General features: G+C 39.7%; 1 protein-coding gene across 1 annotated transcript in view; it reads right to left on the reverse strand.

The window, feature by feature from the left end:
* The window catches only part of LOC112909868 (solute carrier family 5 member 4), a 47,134-nt gene extending 30,355 nt beyond the window's left edge, over window positions 1–16,779 (reverse strand). The window contains exons 1-6 of the mRNA XM_025986015.1: window positions 16,645–16,779; window positions 15,523–15,594; window positions 14,278–14,382; window positions 13,385–13,444; window positions 11,902–12,006; window positions 7,852–7,957 (exon numbers count right to left, since the gene is read on the reverse strand). Of these exons, the coding sequence (XP_025841800.1) occupies window positions 7,852–7,957; window positions 11,902–12,006; window positions 13,385–13,444; window positions 14,278–14,382; window positions 15,523–15,594; window positions 16,645–16,779 (583 nt within the window). The remainder of the gene's footprint in view (window positions 1–7,851; window positions 7,958–11,901; window positions 12,007–13,384; window positions 13,445–14,277; window positions 14,383–15,522; window positions 15,595–16,644) is intronic.
* Between the last annotated feature and the right edge of the window lie 10,703 nt (window positions 16,780–27,482).

Here is a 27,482-nt window from a genome sequence, read left to right on the forward strand (position 1 = left end):
CCGGTGCATGGAGCCTGCTTCTCCCTCTGCCTGTGTCTCTGCCTCTCTCTCTCCCTCTCTCTGTGACTATGGTAAATAAATTTAAAAAAAATTAAAAAAAAAAAGAAATGGAAATGTTCTGGACGTGTAGTCAAATGCTTCCTTCCTCAATTTAGTAAAGAACTTTAAAAATTTTAATTCTAATATAGTTAATATACAGAGTTATATTAGTTTAAGTTGTATAATATAGTGATTCCACAATTTCATACATCACCCAGTGGTCATCATGACAAGTGCCCTAAGCCCCATTACCTATTTCACCCATTCCCCAACCCACTTCCCTCTGGTAGTCATCAGTTTGTTCTCTACAGTTAAGAGGTTGTTTATTGTGTGTGTGTGTGTGTGTGTGTGTGTGTGTGTGTGTGTGTGTGTGACACTTTTCTTTTGCTTTGCTCTTTTTGTTTTATTTCTTAAATTTCACATGAGTGAAATAATATGATATTTGTCTTTCTCTGATTGACTCATTTTGCTTAGCATTACACTCCCTAGCTCCATTCGTATTGCTGCTTTATTCCTTTCTGCTGTTTCATTGTTAGTGTATAGAAACGAAACTGACTCCTGTGTTTTGATTTCACATATAGCATATCACTCAGAGCTCATCCCATCAAGTGCCCCCTTCAGTGCCCATCACCCAGTCACCCCAACCCCCCGCCCACCTCCCTTTCCACCATCCCTTGTTCGTTTCCCAGAGTTAAGTATCTCTCAAGTTCTGTCATCCTCACTGATATTTTCACTCATTTTCTCTCCTTTCTCCTTTATTACCTTTAACTATTTTTTATATTCCCCAAATGAATGAGACCATGTAATGTATGTCCTTCTCTGATTGACTTATTTCACTCAGCATAATACCCTCCAGTTCTATCCACGTTACACCCACACTTTTGGATTAACATTGAGCGGCTGTATCGATCAAGGTAACCCTGTTCCCTGGGCACTGACTTGAGCAGGGTTGGAAGAGATTTTGATGTTGATCACAGAAAGTCAGGTTGAGTACCCCTAGTGATGGATCTCTGAGATGGAAAGTCCAAGAGCTGCAAGTAAACTGGACAATTCCCAAGTAGGTAGAAAGAGGGTGGGGTATTTTGATTGAGAGAGTGGGCAGAGAGGCAGGAGAAGCAGGAGGAGAGGGGAACATCAGGTCTCAGAACTTCAGTGTCGCTTTTCAGCTAGAGGTTGGCTGGAGTCACAAAGGAACACAGTAACATCTATTCACTTCGGTAAAGGGTTATTTTCTACGAAGTGTTTGCAAAAGGCCTCCCACATGGTTACTTTATTTTTTATTTTTTTCAAAGTGAAAGAAATTATTTATTTTTCATTTGATTATTATTATTTTTTTATTGGAGTTCAATTTGCCAACATATAGCATAATAACCAGTGCTCATCCTGCCAAGTGCCCCCCACAGTGCCCATCACCCAGTCACCCCAAGCCACGCCCACTTCCCCTTCTACTACCCCTTGTTGTTTCCCAGAGTTAGGTGTCTCTCATGTTTTGTCATACAGGTCACGTTAGTGGGATTTTCTTCACAACTTACTTTGTTGGGGAAGGCAGTCAGGAGGACTGTAGAGAGAGAGTAGGGTCCCCAAGTCACCTCCCCACCAACTTACCTAGATAACTTTCAAATCATCCCGAAAACCTACAAATTAAACCTGAGATTTAAGAGAAAATGGCTGGAACGCTAGAGAGAGAAGAGTTGGTGCTTCTAACAAGTACAACGTGTTTTTAGCCAACCTGCATTGAGCAAAATGACTAGAAAGAAGAACTCACCACAAAACAATGAATCAGAAACAGTACTCTCAGCCATAGAGTTACAGAATTTGGATTACAATTCATGTCAGGAAGCCAATTCAGAAGCACAATTAAAAGCTACTGGTAGCTCTGGAAAAGATTCAAGAGATTCATGACTGCAGAATTTATAACTAATCAGGCCAAAATTAAAAAACAATTAAATGAGATGCAATCCAAACTGGAGGTCCTAACGATGAGGGTTAATGAGGTAGAAGAAAGAGTGAGTGACACAGAAGACAAGTTGATGGCAAGGAAGAAAGCTGAGGAAAAAGAGAAACAATTAAAAGACCTTGAGGAAAAATTAAGGGAAATAAACGACAGCCTCAGAAAGAAAAAGAAATTACATTTAATTGGGGTTCGAGAGGGCCCTGAGAGGGACAGAGGAGCAGAAAGCATATATGAACAAATCATAGCTGAGAACTTCCCTAATTTGGGGTGGGAAACAGGCATTCAGATCCAGGAGATGGAGAGTTCCCCACTAAAATCAATAAAAAGCATTAAATACCCTGACATTTAATAGTGAAACTTGCAAATTCCAAAGATAAAGAGAAGATCCTTAAAGCAGCAAAGGCAAGAGATCCCTAACTTATATGGGAAGAAATATTAGGTTAACAGCAGACCTCTCCACAGAGACCTGGAAAGCCAGAAAGGGCTGGCAGGATATATTCAGGGTCCTAAATGAGAAGAGCATACAGCCAAGAATACTCTATCCAGCAAGGCTCTCATTCAGATAGAAGGAGAGATAAAGAGCTTCCAAGATAGGCAGAAACTGAAAGAATATGTGACCACCAAACCAGCTCTGCAAGAAATATTAAAGGGGACTCTGTAAAAGAAAGAGGATACCCAAAGAAATAATCCGTGAAACAGGGACTGAACAGGTATCATGATGACACTAAATTCATATCTTTCAATAGTAACTATGAATGTGAATGGGCTTAATCCCATCAAAAGGAGCATGGTTTCAGACTGGATAAAAAAGCAAGACCCATCTATTTGCTGTCTACAAGAGACTCATTTGAGACCTAAGGACACCTACAGCCTGAAAATGAAAGGTTGGAGAACCATTTACCATTCAAATGGTCCTCAAAAGTAAGCAGGGGTAGCCATACTCATATCAGAAAAATAAGTTTATACCAAAGACTAGTAAGAGATGAAGAGGGACACTATATCATACTTAAAGGATCTATCCAACAAGAGGACCTAACAATCATCAATATTAATGCCCCGAATGTGGGAGCTGCCAAGTATATCAATCAATTAATAACCAAAGTTAAAACATACTTAGATAATAATATACTTAAACTTGGTGACTTGAATGTAGCGCTTTCTACTATTGATAGATCTTCCAAGTACAACATCCCCAGAAAACAAGAGCTTTAAATGATACACTGGACCAGAAGGATTTCACAGATATTTACAGAAGTGTACATCCAAACACAACTGAATACACATTCTTCTCAAGTACACATGGAACTTTCTCCAGAATAGACCACCACTGGGTCACAAATCAGGTCTTAACTGATACCAAGAGATTGGGATCGTCCCCTGCATATTTTCAGACTATAAAGACTTGAAATTAGAACTAAATCACAAGAAGTTTAGAAGGATTTCAAGCACGTGGAGGTTAAGGACCATCCTGCTAAAAGATGAAAGGGTCAACCGGGAAATTAGAGAAGAATTAAAAAGATTCATGGAAACTAATGAGAATGAAGATACACCATTCAAAATCTTTGGGAAACAGCAAAAGCAGTCCTGAGGGGGAAATACATCGCAATACAAGCATCCATCCAAAAACTGGAAAGAACTCAATTACAAAAGCTTACTTGCACCTAAAGGATCTGGAGAAGAAACAGCAAATAGATCCTACACCCAGCAGAAGAAGAGAGTTAATAAAGATTCGAGCAGAACTCAATGAAATAGAGACCAGAAGAACTGTGGAACAGATCAACAAAACCAGGAGTTGGTTCTTTGAAAGAATTAATAAGATAGATAAACCATTAGCCAGCCTTATTAAAAGAAGAGAGAAAAGACTCAGATTAATAAAATCATGAATGAGAAAGGAGAAATCACCACCAAAACCAAGGAAACACAAATGATCTTAAAAACTTATTATGAGTAGCTATACACCAATAAATTAGACGATCTAGAGGGAATGGATGCATTTATGGAAAACCACAAACTACCAAAACTGAAATAGGAAGAAATAGAAAACCTGAGCAGGCCAATAATCAGGGAGGAAATTGAAGCAGTCATCAAAAACCTCCCAAGACACAAAAGTCCAGGGCCCGATGACTTCCCAGGAATTCTATCAAATGTTTAAAGAAGAAACCATAGCTATTCTACTAAAGCTGTTTGGAAAGATAAAAAGAGATGGAATACTTCCAAACTCATTCTATGAGGCCAGCATCACCTTAATTCCAAAACCACACAAAGACCCCACCAAAAAGGAGATTTATAGACCAATATCCCTTATGAACACAGATGCAAAAATTCTCAACAAGGTACTAGCCAATCGGATCCAACAGTACATTAAAAAGGTTATTAACAAAAAACAGAAGGTTATTCAGCATGACCAAATGGGTTTTATCCCTGGGATGCAAGCCTGGTTCATTCCTTGTAAAGCAATCAACGTGATAGGACATATCAACAAGAGAAAAAACAAGAACCACATGATCCTTGCATGATAGATGCTGAGAAAGCATTTGACAAAATAGAGCATCCATTCCTTTTTTAAAAAATTTTTATTTATTTATGATAGTCACACACACACACACACACACACACAGAGAGAGAGAGAGAGAGAGAGAGAGAGAGAGGCAGAGACATAGAGGGAGAAGCTGGCTCCATGCACTGGGAGCCCGACATGGGATTTGATCCCGGGTCTCCAGGATCATGCCCTGGGCCAAAGGCAGGCGCCAAACCGCTGCGCCACCCAGGGATCCAGTACAGCATCCATTCCTGATCCAAACTCTTCAGAGTGTAGGGATAGAAGGAACATTCCTGAGCATCTTAAAATCCATCTACAAAAGCCCACAGCAAATTTCATTCTCAATGGGGAAACACTGGAAGCCTTTTCCCTAAGATCAGGAACAAGACAGGGATGTCCAATCTCACCATTACTATTCAACATAGTACTAGAAGTCCTAGCCTCAGCAATCAGACAAGAACCAATAACATCCACTCAAATTGGCTAAGAAGAAGTCAAACTCTCCCTTTTCACAGATGACATGATACTGTACAATGAAAACCCAAAAGACTCCACCACAAGAGTGCCAGAACTCATACAGCAATTCAGCAGTGTGGTAGGGTACAAAATCAGTGGCCAGAAATCAGTGGCATTTCTATACACTAGCAATGAGACTGAAGAAAGAGAAATTAAGGATCAATCCCATTTACAATTGCACCCCAAAGCATAAGATACCTAGGAATAAACCTAGCCAAAGATGTAAAGGATCTATACCCTAAAAACTACAGAACACTTCTGAAATAAATGGAGGAAGACACAAAGAGATGGAAAAATATTCCATGCTCATGGATTGGAAGAATTAATATTGTGAAAATGTCCATGCTACCAGGGCAATTTACACATTTAATGCAATCCCTATCAAAATACCATGGAATTTCTTCAGAGAATAGGAACAAATAACCTTAAGATTTGTGTGGAATCAGAAAAGACCCCAAATATCTAGGGGAATATTGAAAAAGAAAACCATAGCTGGGGCATCACAATGCCACATTTCATGTTGTCCTACAAAGCTGTGTTCATCACGACAGTGTGGTACTGGCACAAAAACACCCATAGATCAATGGAACAGAATAGAGAATCCAGAAGTGGATCCTCAACTTTATGGTCAACTAATATTCGACAAAACAGGAAAGACTATCCTCTGGAAAAAAGACGTCTCTTCAATAAATGGTGCTGGGAAAATTGGACATCCACATTCAGAAGAATGAAAGTGGACTATTGTTTTACACCTACACAAAGATAAACTGAAAATGGTCAAAATCTAAATGTGAGACAGAAATCCATCAAAATCCGAGAGGAGAACATAGGCAACACCTTTTTTGAACTTGGCCACAGCAATTTCTTGCAAGATACATCCATGAAGGCAAGAGAAACAAAAGCAAAAATGAGCTATTGGGACTTCATCAAGATAAAAAACTTCTGCACAGCAAAAGAAACAGTCAACAAAACTAAAAGACAACCTACAGAATGGGGGAAGTTATTTGTAAATGACCTATCAGATAAAGGGTTAGTATCCAAGATCTATAAAGAACTTATTAAACTCAACAGCAAAGAAACAAACAATCCAATCATGAAATGGGCAAAAGACATGAAGAGAAATCTCACAGAGGAAGACATAGACATGGCCAACAAGCACGTGAGAAAATGCTCCCCATCACTTGGCATCAGGGAAATAAATCAAAACCACAATGAGATACCACCTCACACCAGTGAGAATGGGGAAAATTAACAAGACAGGAAACAACAAATGTTGGAGAGGATGTTGAGAAAGGGGAACCCTCTTGCACTGTTGGTGGGGATGTGAACTGGTGCACCCACTTTGGAAAACTGTGTGGAGGTTCCTCAAAGAGTAAAAAGTAGACCTACCCTATGACCCAGCAATTGCACTGTTGGGGATTTACCCCAAAGATACAGATGCAATGAAACGCCGGGACACCTGCACCCCGATGTTTCTAGCAGCAATGTCCACAATGGCCAAACTGTGGAAGGAGCCTCAGTGTCCATCGAAAGATGAATGGATAAAGGAGATGTGGTTTATGTATACAATGGAATATTACTCAGCCATTAGAAACGACAAATACCCACCATTTGCTTCAACGTGGATGGACTTGGAGGGTTTTATTCTGAGTGAAATAAGGCAATCGGAGTAGGACAAACATTATATGGTCTCATTCATTTGGGGAATATAAAAAATATTGAAAGGGAATAAAGGGGAAAGGAGAAAAAATTAGTGGGAAATATCAGAGAGGGAGACAGAACATGAGAGACTCCTAACTCTGGGAAACGAACTAGGGATGGTGGAAAGGGAGGTGGGTGGGGGTTGGGAGTGACTGGGTGACGGGCACTGCGGGGGCACTTGATGGGATGAGCACTGGGTGTTATTCTATATGTTGGCAAATTGAACACCAATGAAAAATAAATAAAAAAAAAGAAAGAAAAAATAGTGAAAGGGAATAAAGGGGAAAGGAGAGAAAATGAGTGGGAAATAATAGTGAGGGTGACAAAACATGAGAGACACCTAACTGTGGGAAATGAACAAGGGGTAGTGGAAGGGGAGGTGGTTGGGGGGTTGGGGTGACTGGGTGATGGGCACTGAGGGGGGGCACTTGACGAGATGAGCACTTGGTGTTATGGTATATGTTGGCAAATCGAACTCCAGTAAAAAATATACAAAAAAGCAATTTTTCTTGTTTTTCCTTTGGAACACCTGTCCATCAATGTAATTGGGGTGTTAATGTCCCCTCTTGTATTACAATTAATTAGTTAGTTTCTTTATGTTTGTTAGTAACTATTTTAGGTGTTTGTGTGCTCCCATGTTAGGTGCCTAAATATTTATAATTGTTAGATTTTTTTTGGATTTTGCCCTTTATCATTATGTGGAATACTTTTTTGTTGTTTCTTTTTAAACTCTGTTTTAAATTTTATTTTGTTCAATATAAGTATTGCTACCCTGGCTTTCTCTTGACATCACATGCGTGGCAAATGTTTCTTCATCCCCTGACTTTTAATCTGCAAGTGTCTTTACGTCTGAAATCAGTCTCTTCCAGGCAACATATAGATGGGTCTTAATATTTTAGTAACTCTGTCACCCTGTAATACAGAGGATTCTGTTTGCTTGGCTCTTGTTATGTTTCTGGGACTGTGCCTGACTGTCATATTGAGAATAAAAGGGTAACCACAAGCCAGGTGGTGACAAGGCTAATACTGAAGTTGCTAATTGCTGTTTGGTATGAGATCAGCAGAAGATACCATGATTAAGCTAAACAGGCAACAAACTCACCAGTGATTGTGTAAATAGCAGTGATAGCCAAGAGGATGAAGATCGCCAGGTAAAGATCCAATCCCAAGGCCAGTTTGATGAATATGGCTCCAGAAAATATATCTGACTAAAAAGGGAACAGTCAGGATGGGAAAGAAACATGCTCTGCATCACTTAGCTCTTCACCAATGACTTCCCACTAATATTTGCTGTATATAAACACGGCATTTCTGCAATCCATTTATGAACTCCTTGGAAGCCAGAGCTTATCCTCAGAGGATTGATTATTGGACTGACCATACAGAGGAACAATGAGTAAGTGAACAGAAAGTAAGAAATGTCTACACTATAGCTTGCTTAGAATACTCTCTCATGATTGTATGCAGAAAAACAATGATAACAACTAGAGTAGTAAATATAAGAGCCACAGTAAAGCATGGTTTTTGTTAAGGAGGAGGATGCTTGAGCACATTTGAGGTAGTAGAAAATAAGAAGAAAATATGATAGAGGGGTAATTACGAAGGAAATTTCAGAAACATCGAGAAGAGATAGGATGAAGATAGGCACAGGTTGGGAGGTTGGCCTTTGACAAAAAGAAGACTCTTCATCTTCAGACTGGTGAAAAGGAGGAAAGAAAGAGGCAAATGTAGATCGTTTAAGTGGGAGATGAGTGGTTCACGCTTACATTTTTTAGATAAAGTGGGAGATGAGGCTTTCTGATAAGAGGCAGAGGTCTAGTGGCTAAAAAAAGTTGTGAATCATTTAGAATAGTTATTGAGAGGACCAGAGAAAAATCCTAATGTAACACAGATAAAAGGATTATTGGTTGAGGTTTAGAGGCCAGCAGAGTGTACTGCAGAGATCATGTGCACCCTGCACTCCCTGGATGTGTGTGCCTTCACAGCATCCTTCCCAGCTTTCTGGATCTTTTTTCAACACAAACTTGTGCTGGCCCCACTTGGATCTGCCCCTTCAACTCTGACCCTCTCAGGTTCCATATCAAAAACCCAAAACCAAGCCAAAGGCTAGACACATCACATAAGCATGTTGGCTAGAAGCACACAAGTAAAAATCCTTGGGTGCATGCACAGAGTAAGTGGGAAGCTAGTTTGGAGTTTTTCTTGGGGAGTTCAATGTAAGAAAAGATATACAAAGAAATTGAGGCTATGTGCAGAAGAGTGATTATAAGGATGGATCATGGGATGGATCATGGAATTGAAGAAAAAAGAAAGCATGAGCGAACTGAGGGATAGGATAAGATGTCAGGATTCAGAATTGGAGGAATTAAAGGTAGGTTTCTTTGTAGAACTTGAATTTGGAAGAGGTGCCCACATATGATTAACTTTCCCCCCCTAATATTTGAAATAAAACCTGACATATCAGTGGGTGAAAAGCCTATTATTAATTGTCTGAGCCTAGAACCTGACTCTGAGTTATGAACACAAACTGCTTTCTGCTGCTTTATCAGTGAGTTTTCAAGGAATTCAACTGCTGTGTAAATTGAGGCAAGATTAAATTTTTTACAAAATTGGATATTTGCAAAAAATTTATTTACCATTTCTGAAAAGCTATCTCCTAGTGGTGCCACTTATTATATTTGAGTTGCCATAAAACATACCTGCATCTGTCTGCATTTATAGCTGTTACATTCATCCTGATTTACATAGCAAGGGGAGTTATTTAACCACAGCATTAACCACTTGTACATTCATGCTGAATCATTTACATATTAAAACACACATTATCATATTATGAATTTCTTGACTTTCATTTCTCTTATATAGTGAAATTAAGGCATTAAATTGATAGTTTTGAAATTACATATAAGCCTCTATTACCAATGATTTTTTTTCACTGTGGTAAGATAAATAACATAAAACTTGCCATTTTAGTATGGATGATTCAATGGGATTAATTAAATTTACAATGATTATAAAGTATTTCTCATGAAAAAAGCAACTCATGATCCAGGGATTTCTTTTGCTATTAAAAGATATTATTAGGATAATTGCCATATCTGAATAAATCCTGTAGGTTACGTATTGTTTTGTATCGAGATTAAGTTCTGACTTAAATTTGCAGTTGGGCAGCCCCGGTGGCTTAGCCACCTTCAGCCCAGGGCGAGATCCTGGAGACCTGGGATCGAATCCCACGTCGGGCTCCCTGCATGGAGCCTGCTTCTCCCTCTGCCTGTGTCTCTGCCTCTTTCTCTCTCTCTCTCATGAATAAATAAATAAAATATTTAAAAAAATAAAATTTGCAGTTGGTTTTCTAAAAGAACATCAGTATGTTTAAAGCATACAGACTGAAATATTTAGAGGTTAAGTTGCATCATGTCTGCAATGTTTCTCAATATAATGTTGGTATAATTGGAAGTATTATTGGAGATTAGAAACCAGTGAGTAAGATGATCTCTTTCAAATTTGGGGCAGGGGACACTGAAAGCTAACCCTTTGTTAACTCCTCTTAATGATCTGTTTAATGAAAAACTATAGCAGACTCTGTTATCAGAGTGTAGTAATATACAAAAGGTCGTGTGTAAGATTAATCACTATTAATATCACTTTAAAGATAACCTCGTAGGTAAGAATGAACTCCTGCCACTGTGTCTTTCCAGCCAACCACAGACCTTGCATAGTTATATCCATGCTCTTGGGCTTTCCTGCTCCCCCATCCAGCTCCATAAGAATCCATGCCCTCCTCCCATTGGGAATCTTCCACTTTTGGACACTGCATCCCTCAAGGTCCTGTGGTCACTGTTATTTTGCTCCAGCACCTTGTCATGTTCATGTTCTTTAGGACTACAAAATGTAGATGTCAGAGCCAGAGGAGAAGTGGGAGATCACTGAAATTCAGTCACTTGTAGAACATATAGGCTCCTCTGCTTCTTTGGGCCTTTCCTAAATTTCCCATCCTGAGGACTTATTTAAGCACTGTGCATCTTCCCCCCTCCCCATGAGAATGATGTCCAATTCTACTCTCCTGGGACCACCCCTTTTCATAAGTGTCTATAGTATGTCTCTTCTACTTGTCCACACATCTATTTCAGCTCACATCTTAATATATTTTCATATATTGTCGTAAAGTGCTAGTGATTTCATGTGTATAGTTTTTATATCTTTAACCATATAGTGAACCCCTAGAGCACAGGAATCTTTATTATCTCTAGCACAGGTAGCAATATACAGTGGGTGATGGAAAATGCTCACATTGCATTAGGAAGCTCATGCCATCTAATCTGAGCAGCTGGTTTACTTAGAACAAGGACTCAACAGAAGAGCAAATATGAGGATCAGATTCTTCTCTCATGAACTTCCTAAACTATTTCATTATTTCATTAGTCACCAAACATGAAGAAATTATAGATTTCTTCCATAATGAAATAATGAAATTATTTCATTAGTCACCAAACATAAAGAGAAAATGTTACTCTCTTTGTTTTCTACATGTGTTGTTGAACCTTCAAATTCCTTTCTTTTCTCTTCAGTGATTATCTTCCAAGGAACTTTCCAAAAACTTTAGAATTCTTCTAACACTTATTTGTGCCATCTGTATTATAAGAGCAGTCTTAGATAAAATAGAATAAATTTAAGAAGTTAGTTTAATTATATAAAGAATTTTCCATTTGGTTCATGTGCCAGATAAGTTGAAAATGAAAATATAAACCCCCTAGATTGCTTCTGACAAAGAGAATAAGGAGGTTATTTTGCAGTAGAAAGCAGGGGACCAGAAAATCCTTCTCTTTTCTACTACTAAATAGTGTTTTTTGAATGAAACATTTTGTTCCTCCTGTACCTCCATTTTTTTCCCATATCCTTAATGAATAGGTAGGTTTACGCTCTGGAACCTCTAATGACTTGTAATTATTTTACTCTATGAATGCAGGATTTCTAAAGCTCCTTTTCTTTTTTCATAAAAAATTGGTAGTAAGATCCTAGGTAGGTTAGGACATCCATATAGCCAGACACATAAAGGCCATCAATAGTTTATACACTAATTTCTCTGATTCTAGCATTCTAGTCCCACCAAAGTAATCTCAAGAATTGAAAATGCCAGAATCACTGAACTCACTGAGATTCTCAAAGCCACACAGATGAAGAGGGAGAGGACAGAGAGGTAGATCTGGAGTCTCTTCCCACCAAACCTCTTCCTCAGATATTCTGGCATTGTCATCACCTGCAGAAATAGACATCAGCAGGGATTCACCTTCAGAGCACAGCACATTCAGATTATTCAACACTTAGTAAGCACTTGTGCACCCACACGTGTGTAACTGTGTGTGGTACATTGGGAATACAGAGGTGAGAAAAGCACACTCCCTTGAGAGAGCAGGCTTTACTCCAAACATAGGCATTGGAATCAGATGATCTTAGAATCCAGATCAGGCATTTACTAGAAGTGTGACCTTTGGCAATTGACAATCTCTCTGACCCTCCATTTTCTCATCTGTAAAGTGGAAGTTTAATATGAAAGTACATGTAAAATACCCACAACAACACCAAATGTATGGCAGATTCTCAATAAGTAGTTTTTATTGTTTTCACCAATATTGTTGCTGTCTAGTAAAAGTGATATTATTTATAATTAATGAACCACAATTAATGGTTACATGATAAATTGATAATTAAATAAACTGTTAATATATACTTGGGTATATACTTATGTGATTATCTTTACTGGGAAGAAGGGAATTATATTAAATCCCTACTTAGAGAAAAGTCTGAGATTATCATTACTGAAATATGAGATTAATTATGTGATGTGTAGGTAGTATAAAAGGTGCAGCTTTCCAGTTTCTTCATAGCAGATTAAGCTCATGATTTAATCTCCCCCAATGCAAAAGAATACATACTTATATAATATCAAAAGCAAAAAAAGGAGCTTTTGGTGGCTCAGAAATTGTGTGAAACTCCCTCAAGCGTTGCACACTACATTAAAAAATACATGCGTGAGTTCTCTGGCATTGGTCCATTGGTCCAGAACTCATGAAGGAGAGCATCCTTCAACAGAAATTGTTCAGGCCTGGTATTAGAAAGGACCCAAGATGAGCAAAGAAAGAATAAATGGTGGCCTACAGAGGTATGAGCCAGGAGGCTTGTCTGCTGAGCACCCTCATCCCAGGAATTATTCCAGGATATAGCACATCATGGTCTGAGTACCAGCATCAGAAGAAAAAAATGTGGGAGCTAGGTTCAGAGAAGCACAGACGTGGTTGACAACACAAGGGTTGAAGGGGAGTTGGTGTAACTGTGGTATATCCTACCCTTAATTTAAAAAATAAACTAAAAATCTCAGAATGGCAAAAATTAGAATGAAGAAAAATACCATGTGTTGGTGAGGATGTGGGAAAATGGGAAACTTCACAATAAGTGATCAAGAGGACAGCTGATTGCAGCCATTTTCAGGAGCGTGTGATAGCATTTAGTGGATTTAGGTAGTAAGTGTAAGCCCAGAAATCCTGGGGCAAGTGATAATAACATGGTTTCATGATTGAGCAGAAAGAATGATTAAATGAATGCCTGACTGATGCAAGAGAACACCTATAGATACTCACATCTGCCTTGATGTATATGGGGACAAAGACCCATCCTAGAACCAGCAATAGCAGTAGAGCCTGCAAAAAAAACCCAGAAAAGAATATGTAGTTCAAGAGACTTGGCTTGTATCACTTCATTATCTCGAAGTCTGAAAATAAGTAAGTTTGCATGGATCTTGTCCCACTCAACCAATTATGAGTTCAAGACAGCTGTGGATTCCTTTCCTCTGTTCCATGATTCAGATACCACACTTTCCTGGGGCTTAAAGTGGTACAAAAGATGTGTGAAGTAAAATGGACAGAAGATGAGAGATCTGGGCCCAGCTGGACTCCCAGAAGATCATACATTCTTTGCTAAAAGGAATAATCCTCGAATGGGAGGAATTATATACTGAGTAACAAAGCAATGAGAAAACAACTTGATGATAGAAGGATATTCCACTGTCCTCCAAGTCTTGCCACATATAATAATGTTAATGGTATAATCTTGCATTAACATTACTATTTACAAAGAATCTTCACATATATCACTCATGCTGCCCTCACAACAACCAGGTAAGGCAGATATGATAAGCAGTTACTCCTGTTTTATGCAAGGGGAACCCGAGCCTCACAGAGATTAAGGAAGTCCAAGGTTACATGTTAAAAGAGCCACACTCTTGATAGCCTGATAACCACACCCAATGGGGCCATAAGGGCATGTTGTTCGTTTCTCTGGAAGCTGGCTCCATCCTGGAGTTTATGGTGCTATCAAAGCAAAACTCGGGCCATAGAGCATGTGTGGAGACTGGGTCCATTCTGGAGTCCCTGATACTGCTAAGGCAAAGCTAGGGGCAAAATCTTCAACAAAGGAGGGATATATACACGGACAGAGTTTGGATTTAAAGGAAAAAGCCTATGATGTTACTTACGTTCCATTCAAAGGCTGCAGTGGCAATTCCTGAGGCCGCTCCTGTCCCTGCCAGCCCCACAAAGTGGCCGCTGCCGATGTTACTGGCAAAGAGAGAGGCGCCCATCTGGAATCCAAAAAACCAGACTAGGATCAGAGTTAAAAGACCTATATCAGATTTCTTGAAAGCAGGTAAATGTTGAGATGTTTCCATCACACCTCCTTAGGGCAAGAGTCCTGTGGGCTGAATCTAGCCAGTCCCCAGTTTTTGTATGGTTGATAAGTAAAAAATGTTTTTTATATTTTTGAATGGCTAAAAAAAACCCTAAGGAAGACTAATATTTTGTGAAATGTGAAATTATATGAAATTCAAGTTTCAATATTCACAAATAGTTTTATTGGAACACAGCCACTCTTGTTGGTTTTACATGTTCATGAGGGCTGTGTTACAACACCAGATCTCTTCCCTGCCGGGTTTTTATCTCTGACCACCTTGGCAAGAGCCCCATTGCACCAGAGGGTGCATCTTCTTCTTTGAATCCATATGGTATCAACAGAGGGTTGGGTATACTGTGGGTGCTCAGTATATTCTTCCTTCATGGATCTGCTAATTATATAATATGAATGAAAGTGGAGACTGGGAAGTGACCTGGCCAGAGTGGATTTTTATTGGAGTGTCCCATCGACATTGCCTTCTTAAGATTGTTTTTATGAAACATTCAAGGCTCAACCAATCCCATAGCCATAAATGAGCTTCTATTCACTCTCTGGCCTAAAATGTCTGAATAGAAAAGGTGATTTTACTGAGGGCTGAAAAGATGGGAATGGAAGAATGGGCATTGCAGCAGTTCCACACCCCAATTCTATTTTGTCAGGACTAGTGCTTGCCCCTGATTACTCAAGAGATTTCTCTTCATCTTTGAGACTCAAGAACAGTAGACAATGTGATGGAAGAGGAGGTGGGTGGGAAGAAAGTCCTTATGACTGGAAGGATGAATAGGAACTTCTTAAGAAGGAAATATCTGATTGGACATTCCAATAAATATCAATTTCAAGCTTGGTCAGGTCACTTCTTGCTCTCATAATGGGTGACACGCTCTCGTTTACTGGAATGACAGGGCAGAGCTTTGGGGTCAGGGATTCAGGAAGAGACACCAGCAAGTGGACAACCCATGCACATCAGAAACTATCAGCATTCCCAATGTTTTCTTTACTCACTCTTAAATATGTACACAGGAAATTGATCTCTGAGAAAGGACTCACTCACCGGCCACCAGGCTACATCTCGACCAGCCAAGAAGAAACCTCCAATGGTGCCCCGGTTGGTCTTCAGCATTGCCTAAGCAGAAAGGAGGACATGTGAGGGCCAAACCACTGCAGGTTCAACCAGGATGCTACAGATGCTCTGGCTGGAGTGTTGATAGTGGTCACTCTTTCAGCACGCCTAAAGAGAAATATTTTCCTAGAAACTGTGATATAGCATCAAATTTAAAAGGATCTCAAAATCATAGTTTTGTAGAAATGAAGGGATTTTGAGAAATCTTATTCCTCAACTTCTGTCCTAATTGTTCTGTTTATTTTCATTTATGAAAATAATGTGGGGTATCACTAAAGTTGTGCTTGGAAGTAAATTTACAGCTTTATGCTTAACACTAAAAATAAAGAATGAATGTAAATTAATTAAGCATCCAACTGACTCAGTTAGAAAGTGAGCAAAATAACAAAGGAAAATAAAAGAAATGAGATAATAAAAGTAACATCTTTATTCATTATGCCAGGAGTTGGAGATGCTGAACAGAATAAGTCTGAGGTATTTACCCCAAAGATACAGATGCCACTGCTGGAACACCTGCACCCCGATGTTTCTAGCAACAATGTCCACAATAACCAAATTGTGGAAGGAGCCACGGTGTCCATCGAAAGATGAATGGATAAAGAAGATGTGGTCTATGTATACAATGGAATATTCCTCAGCCATTAGAAATGACAAATACCCACCATTTGCTTCGACGTGGATGGAACTGGAGGGTATTATGCTGAGTGAAATAAGTCAATCGGAGAAAGACAAACATTATATGGTCTCATTCATTTGGGGAATATAAAAATTAGTGAAAGGGAATAAAGAGGAAAGGAGAGAAAATGAGTGAAAATATCAGTGAGGGTGAGAATAAGTCTGAGGTGCTGCTTGCTGGCTCTGATCAAATGATGCTGTTGGTAGGAGAATAAATTAACTGAGCAAACATTACTCATATCACACACAAGACAATGATTCTGAGAGAAGGATTATGAAATCTAACAATTGTTAATGTTCTCTTAGCTTTATCACATTGTCACACCACACTCTTCCCTTCAGGTGCCCACCCCAAACACCCATTGGACTTCTACGTACCCACAGCCCAACAGCCATCACCACCATGAAATAGATGACAATGACAGAGATGTCAGCAGCATTGTGGATGCGGTCCGACATCTCAGGAGGACCAAGGGTCCCAGTTACGGTGCTGGGGCTTAATGTGCTAGCCATGGTTGCAGGTGGTGCTTTCTCATCCCAGGGATGGCCCTTTCCTTATATTAACTCTAGGTTAATAATCAGCCTTGAGCAGGTGGGGCATGATATCAGAGCCAGCTCCTGGATATGAGGACCTTTAAACCTGCTGTTGAGGGGGGCATTTGACGGGATGAGCACTGGGTGTTATACTATACATTGGCAAACAGAACTCCAATAAAAATATATAAGTAAGTAAGTAAAAAAATAAATAAATAAAATTAAATTAAAAAAATAAAAAACCATAATCCTTGTTAAAGATTAGTTGACCATATATGCATGAGTTTATTTTTGAGTTCTCGATTCTGTTCCATTGGTTTATGTGTCTGTTTTTATGCCAGTATCATACTATTTTGATTTTCTAGCTTTGTAATTTAGTTTGAAATCAGGAGATGTGATTGTCTCCTGCTAAGTTCTTTCTTAACAATGCTTTGTCTATTTGAGGACTCTTCTGGCAGGATTATTTCTATGAAAAAATATCATTGAAATTTTTATAGAGATTGCATTGATTCTATAGATGGCTTTGGAAAGTATGGACTTTTAACAACAGTAATTCTTCCAATCCATGAATATGGGATATCTTCCCATTTATTTCTGTCTTTAGATTCTCACATCATGGTTCTATGGTTTTCAGTACACAGATCTTTCTGTGTTAAGTGTATGTCTAAGTATTTTTTTGATGCTATTCTAAATGGGATTATTTTCTTTATTTCCCTTTTCAGATAGTTTATTGTTAGTGTATAGAAATGCAACTGATTTTTTTAATAAATTAATTTTTATTGGTGTTCAATTTACCAACATACAGAAAAACACCCAGTGCTCATCCTGTCAAGTGTCCCCCTCAGTGCCCGTCACCCATTCCCCCCCACCTCCTGCCCTCCTCCCCTTCCACCACCCCTAGTTCTTTTTCCAGAGTTAGGAGTCTTTATGTTCTGTCTCCCTTCCTGATATTTCCCACACATTTCTTCTCCCTTCCCTTATATTCCCTTTCACTATTATTTATATTCCCCAAATGAGTGGGAACATACACTGTTTGTCCTTCTCCGATTGACTTACTTCACTCAGCATAATACCCTCCAGTTCCATCCATGTTGAAGCAAATGGTGGGTATTTGTCGTTTCTAATGGCTGAGTAATATTCCATTGTATACATAAACCACATCTTCTTTATCCATTCATCTTTCGATGGACACCGAGGCTCCTTCCACAGTTTGGCTATTGTGGACATTGCTGCTAGAAACATCGTGGTGCAGGTGTCCTGGCGTTTCTTTGCACTTGAGTCTTTGGGGTAAATCCCCAACAGTGCAACTGCTGGGTCGTAGGGCAGGTCTATTTTTAACTCTTTGAGGAACCTCCACACAGTTTTCCAGAGTGGCTGCACCAGTTCACATTCCCACCAACAGTGTAAGAGGGTTCCCTTTTCTCCGCATCCTCTCCAACATTTGTTGTTTCCTGCCTCGTTAATTTTCCCCATTCTCACTGGTATGAGGTGGTATCTCATTGTGGTTTTGATTTGTATTTCCCTGATGGCAAGTGATGCAGAGCATTTTCTCATGTGCATGTTGGCCATGTCCATGTCTTCCTCTGTGAGATTTCTGTTCATGTCTTTTGCCCATTTCATGATTGGATTTTTTGTTTCTTTGGTGTTGAGTTTAAGAAGTTCTTTATAGATTTTGAAAACTAGCCCTTTATCTGATATGTCATTTGCAAATATCTTCTCCCATTCTGCAGGTTGTCTTTTAGTTTTGTTGACTGTATCCTTTGCTGTGCAAAAGCTTCTTATCTTGATGAAGTCCCAATAGTTCCTTTTTTCTTTTGTTTCTTTTGCCTTTGTGGATGTATCTTGCAAGAAATTACTGTGACCAAGTTCAAAAAGGGTGTTGCCTGTGTTCTCCTCTAGGATTTTGATGGAATCTTGTCTCACATTTAGATCTTTCATCCATTTTGAGTTTATCTTTGTGTATGGTGAAAGAGAGTGGTCCAGTTTCATTCTTCTGCATGTGGATGTCCAATTTTCCCAACACCATTTATTGAAGAGACTGTCTTTCTCCCAATAGTCTTTCCTGCTTTATCAAATATTAGTTGACCATACATTTCAGGGTCCACTTCTGGGTTCTCTATTCTGTTCCATTGATCTATGTGTCTGTTTTTGTGCCAGTACCACACTGTCTTGATGACCACAGCTTTGTAGGACAACCTGAAATCTGGCATTGTGATGCCCCCAGCTATGGTTTTCTTTTTTAAAATTCCCCTGGTTATCCGGGGTGTTTTCTGATTCCACACAAATCTTAAAATAATTTGTTCTAACTCTCTGAAGAAAGTCCATGGTATTTTGGTAGGGATTGCATTAAACGTGTAAATTGCCCTGGGTAACATTGACATTTTCACAATATTAATTCTGCCAATCCATGAGCATGGAATATTTTTCCATCTCTTTGTGTCTTCCTCAATTTCTTTCAGAAGTGTTCTATAGTTTTTAGGGTATAGATCCTTTACGTCTTTGGTTAGGTTTATTCCTAGGTATCTTATGCTTTTGGGTGCTATTGTAAATGGGATTGACTCCTGCAACTGATTTTTGTATATTTATTTTGTGTCCTGAAAGTTTACTGAAGCTTATTAGTTCTAATAGTTTTTTTTTTTGGTTGTGTCATTAGGATTTTCCATATGCAAGATTATATCATAAGCAAACAATAGCAACTTTACTTCTTTCTTACCAGTTTGGAGGCTTTTCATTTATTTTCATTGCCTAATTGCTCTGGCTAGAGCCTCCTATTTGAATAGGAATAGCAAGAGTCACACCATTGCCTTGCTCCTCATTTTAGAAGAAACTCCTTTAGGTTTTCTTTTTTTATTTTTTTTAAAGATTGTATTTATTAATGACACACACACACACACACACACACATACATACAGAGAGAGAGAGAGAGAGAGAGAGAGAGAGAGAGGCAGAGACGACTGGCAGAAAGAAGCAGGCTCCATGCAGGGAGCCCAAGGTGGGATTCGATGTGGGACTCGATTCCGGGACTCCAGGATCATGCCCCAGGCCAAAGGCAGGCGTTAAACTGCTGAGCCACCCAGGGATCCCCTCTTTTAGGTTTTCACTATGAAGCATGAAGTTAGCTGTAGTTTTGTCAAATATGGCCTTTTTTTAAAGATATGTAATTCTTAAAAATTTTTATTTATTTATGATAGTCACACACACACACACAGAGAGAGAGAGAGAGAGAGAGAGAGAGAGAGGCAGAGACGACAGGCAGAGGGAGAAAGAAGCAGTCTCCATGCAGGGAGCCCAAGGTGGGATTCGATGTGGGACTCGATTCCGGGACTCCAGGATCATGCCCCAGGCCAAAGGCAGGCGCTAAACCACTGTGCCACCCAGGGATCCCAAATATGGCCTTTATTGTGTTTGGCCTATACCTGTTTTGCTGAGATTTTTTTTATCATGAAAGAATGTTGAATTTTGTAAAATACTTTTTGTGCATCTGTTTCAGGATCTATAGATGAGACCATGGTCAATGAGTCAGCCACCTGGTCCTGGGCTTGCTCCCTCAAAAATGCACTTCTTTGGTCTGGGACTCTATAGAATTTCACAATCCCCTACTTGGATTCGATATCTCCCAAAGACACTTTTGTCCTTGGATGGTTACCAGATTATTATTTATAAGGGAGCATACTATCCAGGAACCTCCAATTCCACTATTTTGCTGATGTCACCTTGTGAACCCTTCTACCATTTTGAAAATCTGTAAGCATTTGCTTGATTGCTGTTAACCTTTGATTACTTCCCAGAGGTCCTACAAAGTTATTTCACACAGCTTCTTTTTTTCTTTTCTGATGTTTCTGTGGGAGAATGAAAGCTTGAAGTACCTTAGTCCACCATTTTGCTGACTACAGTGGAATTCCTTGGAGTGAGGCACCTCATTAGATTAGTCTTTAATAAAAGACTTTTTAAAAAAGATTTTATTTCTTTATTCATGAGAGACACAGAGAGAAAGGCAGAGAGACACAGGTAGAGGGAGAAGCACGCTCCCTGCAGGGAGCCTGATGTGGGACTTGATCCCTGAACCTGGGATCATGTCCTGAACCCGAGGCAGATGCTCAATGGCTGAGCCATCCAGATATCTGGAAAAGTTGGTTTTAAAGCTGTTTTTGCATATGCATGGGTCTGGGTTAGTCTCTGGGGATGGTTCCATCCAACTCCTAGGTCCTTATCTCCCTGCTACAGCCACAGTGGCCTTCTGTCTGTCACCTGTCCTACCACTGGCATATATTAGAGGTTCCTTAAACACTTAGTGAATGAATGAATGCTAATAACCCTATGAGGTGGGCTGTTTTCACACCTTTCCCAGAGGAAGAGAAAATAGAGTCCCTGCAGGCTTGATTTGTCCTTGAGTTTTACTTTCATATTTCCACTGACTACTACCATGTTCCATAAATCAGCAAATACAAGACCAGACTTGGGCACCTGGGTGGCTCAGTGGTTGAGCGTCTGCCTTTGGCTCAGGTCATGATCCCGGGGTCCTGGGATCGAGTTCACATCAGGTTTCCCACAGGAAGCCTACTTCTCCCTCTGCCTATGTCTCTCTCTTTATGTATCTCTGATGAATCAATAGATAAAAAATCTTAAAAAAACAAAACAAAACCAGACTCATCACTGACTTTTACTCCTTCCCAAATGTTTCCCATAACAGTCATGATCTCCCAACCTCAGTACTATTGACACTTTTGGGTTGGATAATTTTTAATCATGGGGTTGCCCTGCGTATTGTAGGATGTTAACAGCACTCCTGGCTGCCACCCTTTGGATGCCATAAGCAACCCATCCCTCGACCCCCAAGCATGACAACCAAAAAATGTTTCCAGTCGTTGTTAACAGTACACTGGGTAACAAAATAACTCCTGGTTTAGAACCATTGGGTGAACACAGTCACCCAAACCTAATTAACTTTTTTCTTAGCTACCAGATCCACCTGCTCACCAGCCAGGTAGATTCTACTCCTAATCACATTTCAGACTCATCTCTTTTTGATTTCTATGCCAGGGACACTATCACACAGCCATATTCTCTTCTTTCTGGATTTCTTTAGTTTGTTATATTTTTTAAGGTTTCAAATATGGAAACCTGAGCATGTCACTGCCAAGTTTAAAATTTTCAATATCTTTCAAGTGAATGAAGCCTTAAGTCCCAAAGATGGCATTTAAAGCACTTTTGTGCCACCTCTTGCCCCTATCACAAATGTATCTTGTTCTTTTATCTGCTTAGCCTTTTCCCACCTCATCACCTTGACCAGTTGCAAGTTGCATGCACAGCAGACTCCTGCCACCTCCTGGATGTCCCTGATTTTGAACGCCACAGAGGTTTTATGCCTTCTTTTTCTGTTTCTTATGATGTTCTTTCTGCTCTCCCTTTAGAACTAGAACAAGCTGGGACTCCTGGGTGGCTCAGAGGTTGAGCATCTGCCTTCGGCTCAGGGCATGATCCCAGGATCTGGGATCGAGTCCTGCATCGGGTTCCCTGCAAGAAACCTGCTTCTCCCTCTACCTCTGTCTCTGCCTCTCTCTCTCTCTGTCTGTCATGAATAAATAAATCTTAAAAAACCCAACAAGAACTAGAACAAGTTATACCTTTTTTGGGAGACCCAAATATAAAGAGTTATACAGTAAGTGGCTGTTAATTGTTCTAATATTAGACCCTACAATAGTGCCTGGTACACTGGAGTCATGTAAAATATGTGCCCAGTTTAAACAAGGAAAGCCCCAGCACTATGAAGTCTTTGAGGAGAATGGGTTTGATTTGAACTATCAAGTGTACTGGGACACTAATCATGGATAGTCTGCTCCTAGTTGCTCCCAGCTGGATGAACCCCAAGCCTGAGGGTGAGACTCGTCACTATTGGTGACTTCCCAACTGTGTTCTCCTGAGGAAGGGCATCAGTGGAGTCATAGGTGATAACCTATGAATTATTCAGTAGAAGCCTGAATAATCAGAAGCCTGGTAAGCCTACTAGGTTTTTCCTAAGCTATTGGTTCTAAAACAAGCAGCTTCGTTCTATGATAAATAATTTTCTTTTTTTAATCCCCAAATGCATCATTTTAATGATGATTGATGATTTTAATGACATAGTATGGTATAATATTAGATTTCAAGCTTATTCTCTTATTCCAGATCAAGAAGCATGGCTTCTCTGACCATCACTGGGCTAGAGCTCTAGCTCAGTGATGAGGCTGATTATTACTACTCAGTATGGGACAGCAGCCTCAGAACGTACACAGTGATTCAGCCCAGTGGGGAAGTGAGGCACAAATATTGAGCTCCCTTCACCTCACACACTGCATGTGAGTTCCCACTCACAGAGTGTCATTTGAACTGGACCCATGAGAAGACAAGGCTGAGTTCCAAGTGATAGCAGAGCTATTATTCAGGACTATTAAAAATAATATGAGTTAAAATGACTGGACCTACACATTTGGTAAACGTATATAGGAAACATCATTGTGAATGTATTTATGGCAATTCAAATATGTGTACATTCACATACATTTAAAATTGGTAAAAAAGGAATACAAGATTTAAACTAGGAATATTTTTATAATAAATTTATTTTTTATTGGTGTTCAATTTGCCAACATACAGTATAACACCCAGTGCTCATCCCGTCAAGTGCCCCCCTCAGTGCCCATCACCCATTCACCCCCACCCCCCGCCCCCCTCCCCTTCCACCACCCCTAGTTCATTTCCCAGAGTTAGGAGTCTTTATGTTCTATCTCCCTTTCTGATATTTACCACACACTTCTTCTCCCTTCCCTTATATTCCCTTTCACTATTATTTATATTCCTAAACTAGGAATATTTTTTCCAGATTCTTTTTCTATTTCACTTGGAGTGGCTGGATTCACATGTTCAGATAGTTCGACTCTGCAACTGTGAGTGGTCTTTCAACAGGATCGTTCAATAACCAGCTTCTCTCCTTTTTCTGACTTTTGTATATGTCCTGACCTTTGACTCTAGAGACTTTTTTTCTTTTATTCCAGGGCGATCACTTGACTCACTCTAAAGATCCCAACTTATACATCAGAGTTTTTGAGTCTTTTTGAGACTTTTTTGGCTTAACTTTCCTCTATCAATCAATATGCATGCAATGAAATTTCCCCATATTTATGTTCCTATTGCACTCTTTAACTGCCTTTTCACATACTATATGCAGTGTGTTGGGAAGGAGCAGGCAAAGTTGGGCCGAAGGAGCATTGAAGATGGTGAGGCCCCACAGGAAAATAAAAACTAGGAATTGGAGTTCAAAATCCATGATCCTCAAGGGCAAGAATAGTGCTCCTTCTCCATCCAAAAAGAAGGAAAACAACCATCCCTAAAGAAGTCATTGCCCATGTGGCCAAGGAGAGGCCCAGAGCTAAGGCTGCTTCTCCTCCTAGGGGTAGTGGGTCTAAGACGGTGCCTGAACCTCTGGCCAGGAAGACATAGGCCCCTAAAGGCTGAGAAGGCCTGGCATGCCTACCACGGCCTTAGCATCCAAATTGGCCAGGAAGAAGGCAGGAGCTGAAATCTAGAGCTGGGTGGAGAAAGACTGAGATTCTGCCTGAATTTTTATTCCTCAACAAACCACCAATATATTTATTTCATTGTAACTGATTTATCAATAAAGGCTTTTCCCCCATCATACACACAAAAATGCTATCACTTGGCTATAGATCTTGCAACAACGTAGGGACTCTGGAGCTGTAGGAATACAGTTTACAGAGACTGACATTTTGAAAAAAAAAATGATAGTATTCCATCAAGATAAAAATCTAGGTGTTAGAACATCACGGTTCCAATTGTGGACCTACAGTACCTCTTCTCACAATATTGTCTTGAGTGGTGGCATCAGGAAAAATTTATAGTGCAAAGACATTGTCCCATGTGCTCTGTGTTACTTTAGTGACTGGAGGATGTGGGTACTATGGCCAGCAGAGGGTGCTGCATGATGTTCTGAAGTGCAAGACAGCTGGTAAACCACTCAGCTGGCTCTAGGGAATTTGGGCAAACTGTGTACTCACTCATGAGTGACTTTCCTCCACCTGTGATGCCCATTCCCCCATCACCCCATGAGCTTCTGGGTCTGGCTGTCCTATTGATTCAGCTTTAGGTCATCTCCTTTTCTTCTGTAGAGCTGTGTTTTTCTGTGGGATATTTTCATGATATCATTCTCCATTTTTTTTTCCTAAGGAAATTGGTCTGTTTAAATGTTTTATCTTTAGGGGGACTTTGTATTTTCCAAAAAGTATATATTTCTTCCATTGTTTTTATTTTTATAAATTTTAATTTTTAAAAAATATTTTAAAAATATTTTATTTATTTATTCATGATACAAACAGAGAAGGAGGCAGAGACACAGAGGGAAAAGCAGGCTCCATGCAGGAAGCCTGACCTGTTACTCGATACCTGGTCTCCAGGATCACGCTCTGGGCTGAAGGTGGCGCAAACTACTGAGCCACCCGGGCTGCCCTCTTCTATTGTTTTTATTTATATTTTATTCTTATTTTTTATTTTTCCACATTTTATTTATTATTATTATTTTTTATAATAAATTTATTTTTATTGGTGTTCAATTTGCCAACAAACAGAATAACACCCAGGGCTCATCCCGTCAAGTGCCCCCCTCAGTGCCTGCCACCAGTCACCCCCACCCCCTATCCCTCCTCCCCTTCCACCACCACTGGTTCGTTTCCCAGGGTTAGGAGCCTTCATGTTCTGTATCCCTTCTGATATTTCCTACCCATTTCTTCTACCTTCCCTTCTATTCCCTTTCACTATAATTTATATTCCGCAAATGAATGAGAACATATAATGTTTGTCCTTCTCTGATTGACTTATTTCACTCAGCATAATACCCTCTAGTTCAATCCACGTTGAAGCAAATGGTGGGTATTTGTCGTTTCTTTTTTTTTTTTTTTTTGACTTTTTTTAATGAATTAATTTTTATTGGTGTTCAATTTACCAACATACAGAAAAACACCCAGTGCTCATCCTGTCAAGTGTCCCCCTCAGTGCCCGTCACCCATTCCCCACCACCCCCACCCTCCACCCTCCTCCCCTTCCACCACCCCTAGTTCTTTTTCCAGAGTTAGGAGTCTTTATGTTCTCTCTCCCTTTCTGATATTTCCTACCCATTTCTTCTCCCTTCCCTTATATTCCCTTTCACTATTATATATATTCCCCAAAAGAATGAGAACATATAATGTTTGTCCTTCTCCAGTTGACTTACTTCACTCAGCATAATACCCTCCAGTCCATCCATGTTGAAGCAAATGGTGGGTATTTGTCGTTTCTAATGGCTGAGTAATATTCCATTGTATACATAAACCACATCTTCTTTATCCATTCATCTTTCGATGAACACCGAGGCTCCTTCCACAGTTTGGCTATTGTGGACATTGCTGCTAGAAACATTGGGGTGCAGGTGTCCCGGCATTTCATTGCATCTGAGTCTTTGGGGTAAATCCCCAACAGTGCAATTGCTGGGTCGTAGGGCAGGTCTATTTTTAACTCTTTGAGGAACCTCCACAAGGTTTTCCAGAGTGGCTGCACCAGTTCACATTCACACCAACAGTGTAAGAGGGTTCCCCTTTCTCCACATTCTCTCCAACATTTGTGGTTTCCTGGCTTGTTAATTTTCCCCATTCTCACTGGTGTGAGGTGGTATCTCATTGTGGTTTTGATTTGTATTTCCCTGATGGCAAGTGATGCAGAGCATTTTCTCATGTGCATGTTGGCCATGTCCATGTCTTCCTCTGTGAGATTTCTGTTCATGTCTTTTGCCCATTTCATGATTGGATTGTTTGTTTCTTTTGTGTTGAGTTTAAGAAGTTCTTTATAGATCTTGGATACTAGGCATTAATGTGATAGGGCATTTGCAAATATCTTCTCCCATTCTGTAGGTTGTCTTTTAGTTTTGTTGATTGCATCCTTTGCTGTGCAAAAGCTTCTTATCTTGATGAAGTCTCAATAGTTCATTTTTGCTTTTGTTTCTTTTGCTTTCGTGGATATATCTTGCAAGAAGTTACTGTGGCCGAGTTAGGACTTCCAGTACTATGTTGACTAGCAGTGGTGAGAGTGGAAATCCCTATCTTGTTCCTCATCTTATGGGAAAGGCTCCCAGTGCTTCCCCATTGAGAATGATATTTGCTGTGGGCTTTTCATAGATGGCTTTTAAGATGTTGAGGAATGTTCCCTCTATCCCTACCCTTGAAGAGTTTTGATCAGGAATGGATGCTGTATTTTGTCAAATGCTTTCTCTGCATCTAATGAGAGGATCATATGGTTCTTGGTTTTTCTCTTGCTGATATGATGAATCACACTGACTTTTTTACGAGTGTTGAACCAGCCTTGTGTCCCCAGAATAAATCCTACTTGGTCATGGTGAATAATTTTCTTAATGTACTGTTGGATCCTATTGGTTGGTATCTTGTGGAGAATTTTTGCATCCATATTCATCAGGGATATTGGTCTGTAATTCTCCTTTTTGGTGGGGTCTTTGTCTGGTTTTGGCATTAAGGTGATGCTGGCATCACAGAATGACTTTGGAAGTACTCCATCTCTTTCTATCTTTCCAAAAAGCTTTAGTAGAATAGGTATGGTTTCTTCTTTATTTTTTTTAATTTTTGTTTCTTCTTTAAACGTTTGATAGA

The sequence above is a fragment of the Vulpes vulpes genome, chromosome 10, assembly GCF_048418805.1.
Source record: "Vulpes vulpes isolate BD-2025 chromosome 10, VulVul3, whole genome shotgun sequence".
NCBI lineage: Eukaryota > Metazoa > Chordata > Mammalia > Carnivora > Canidae > Vulpes > Vulpes vulpes.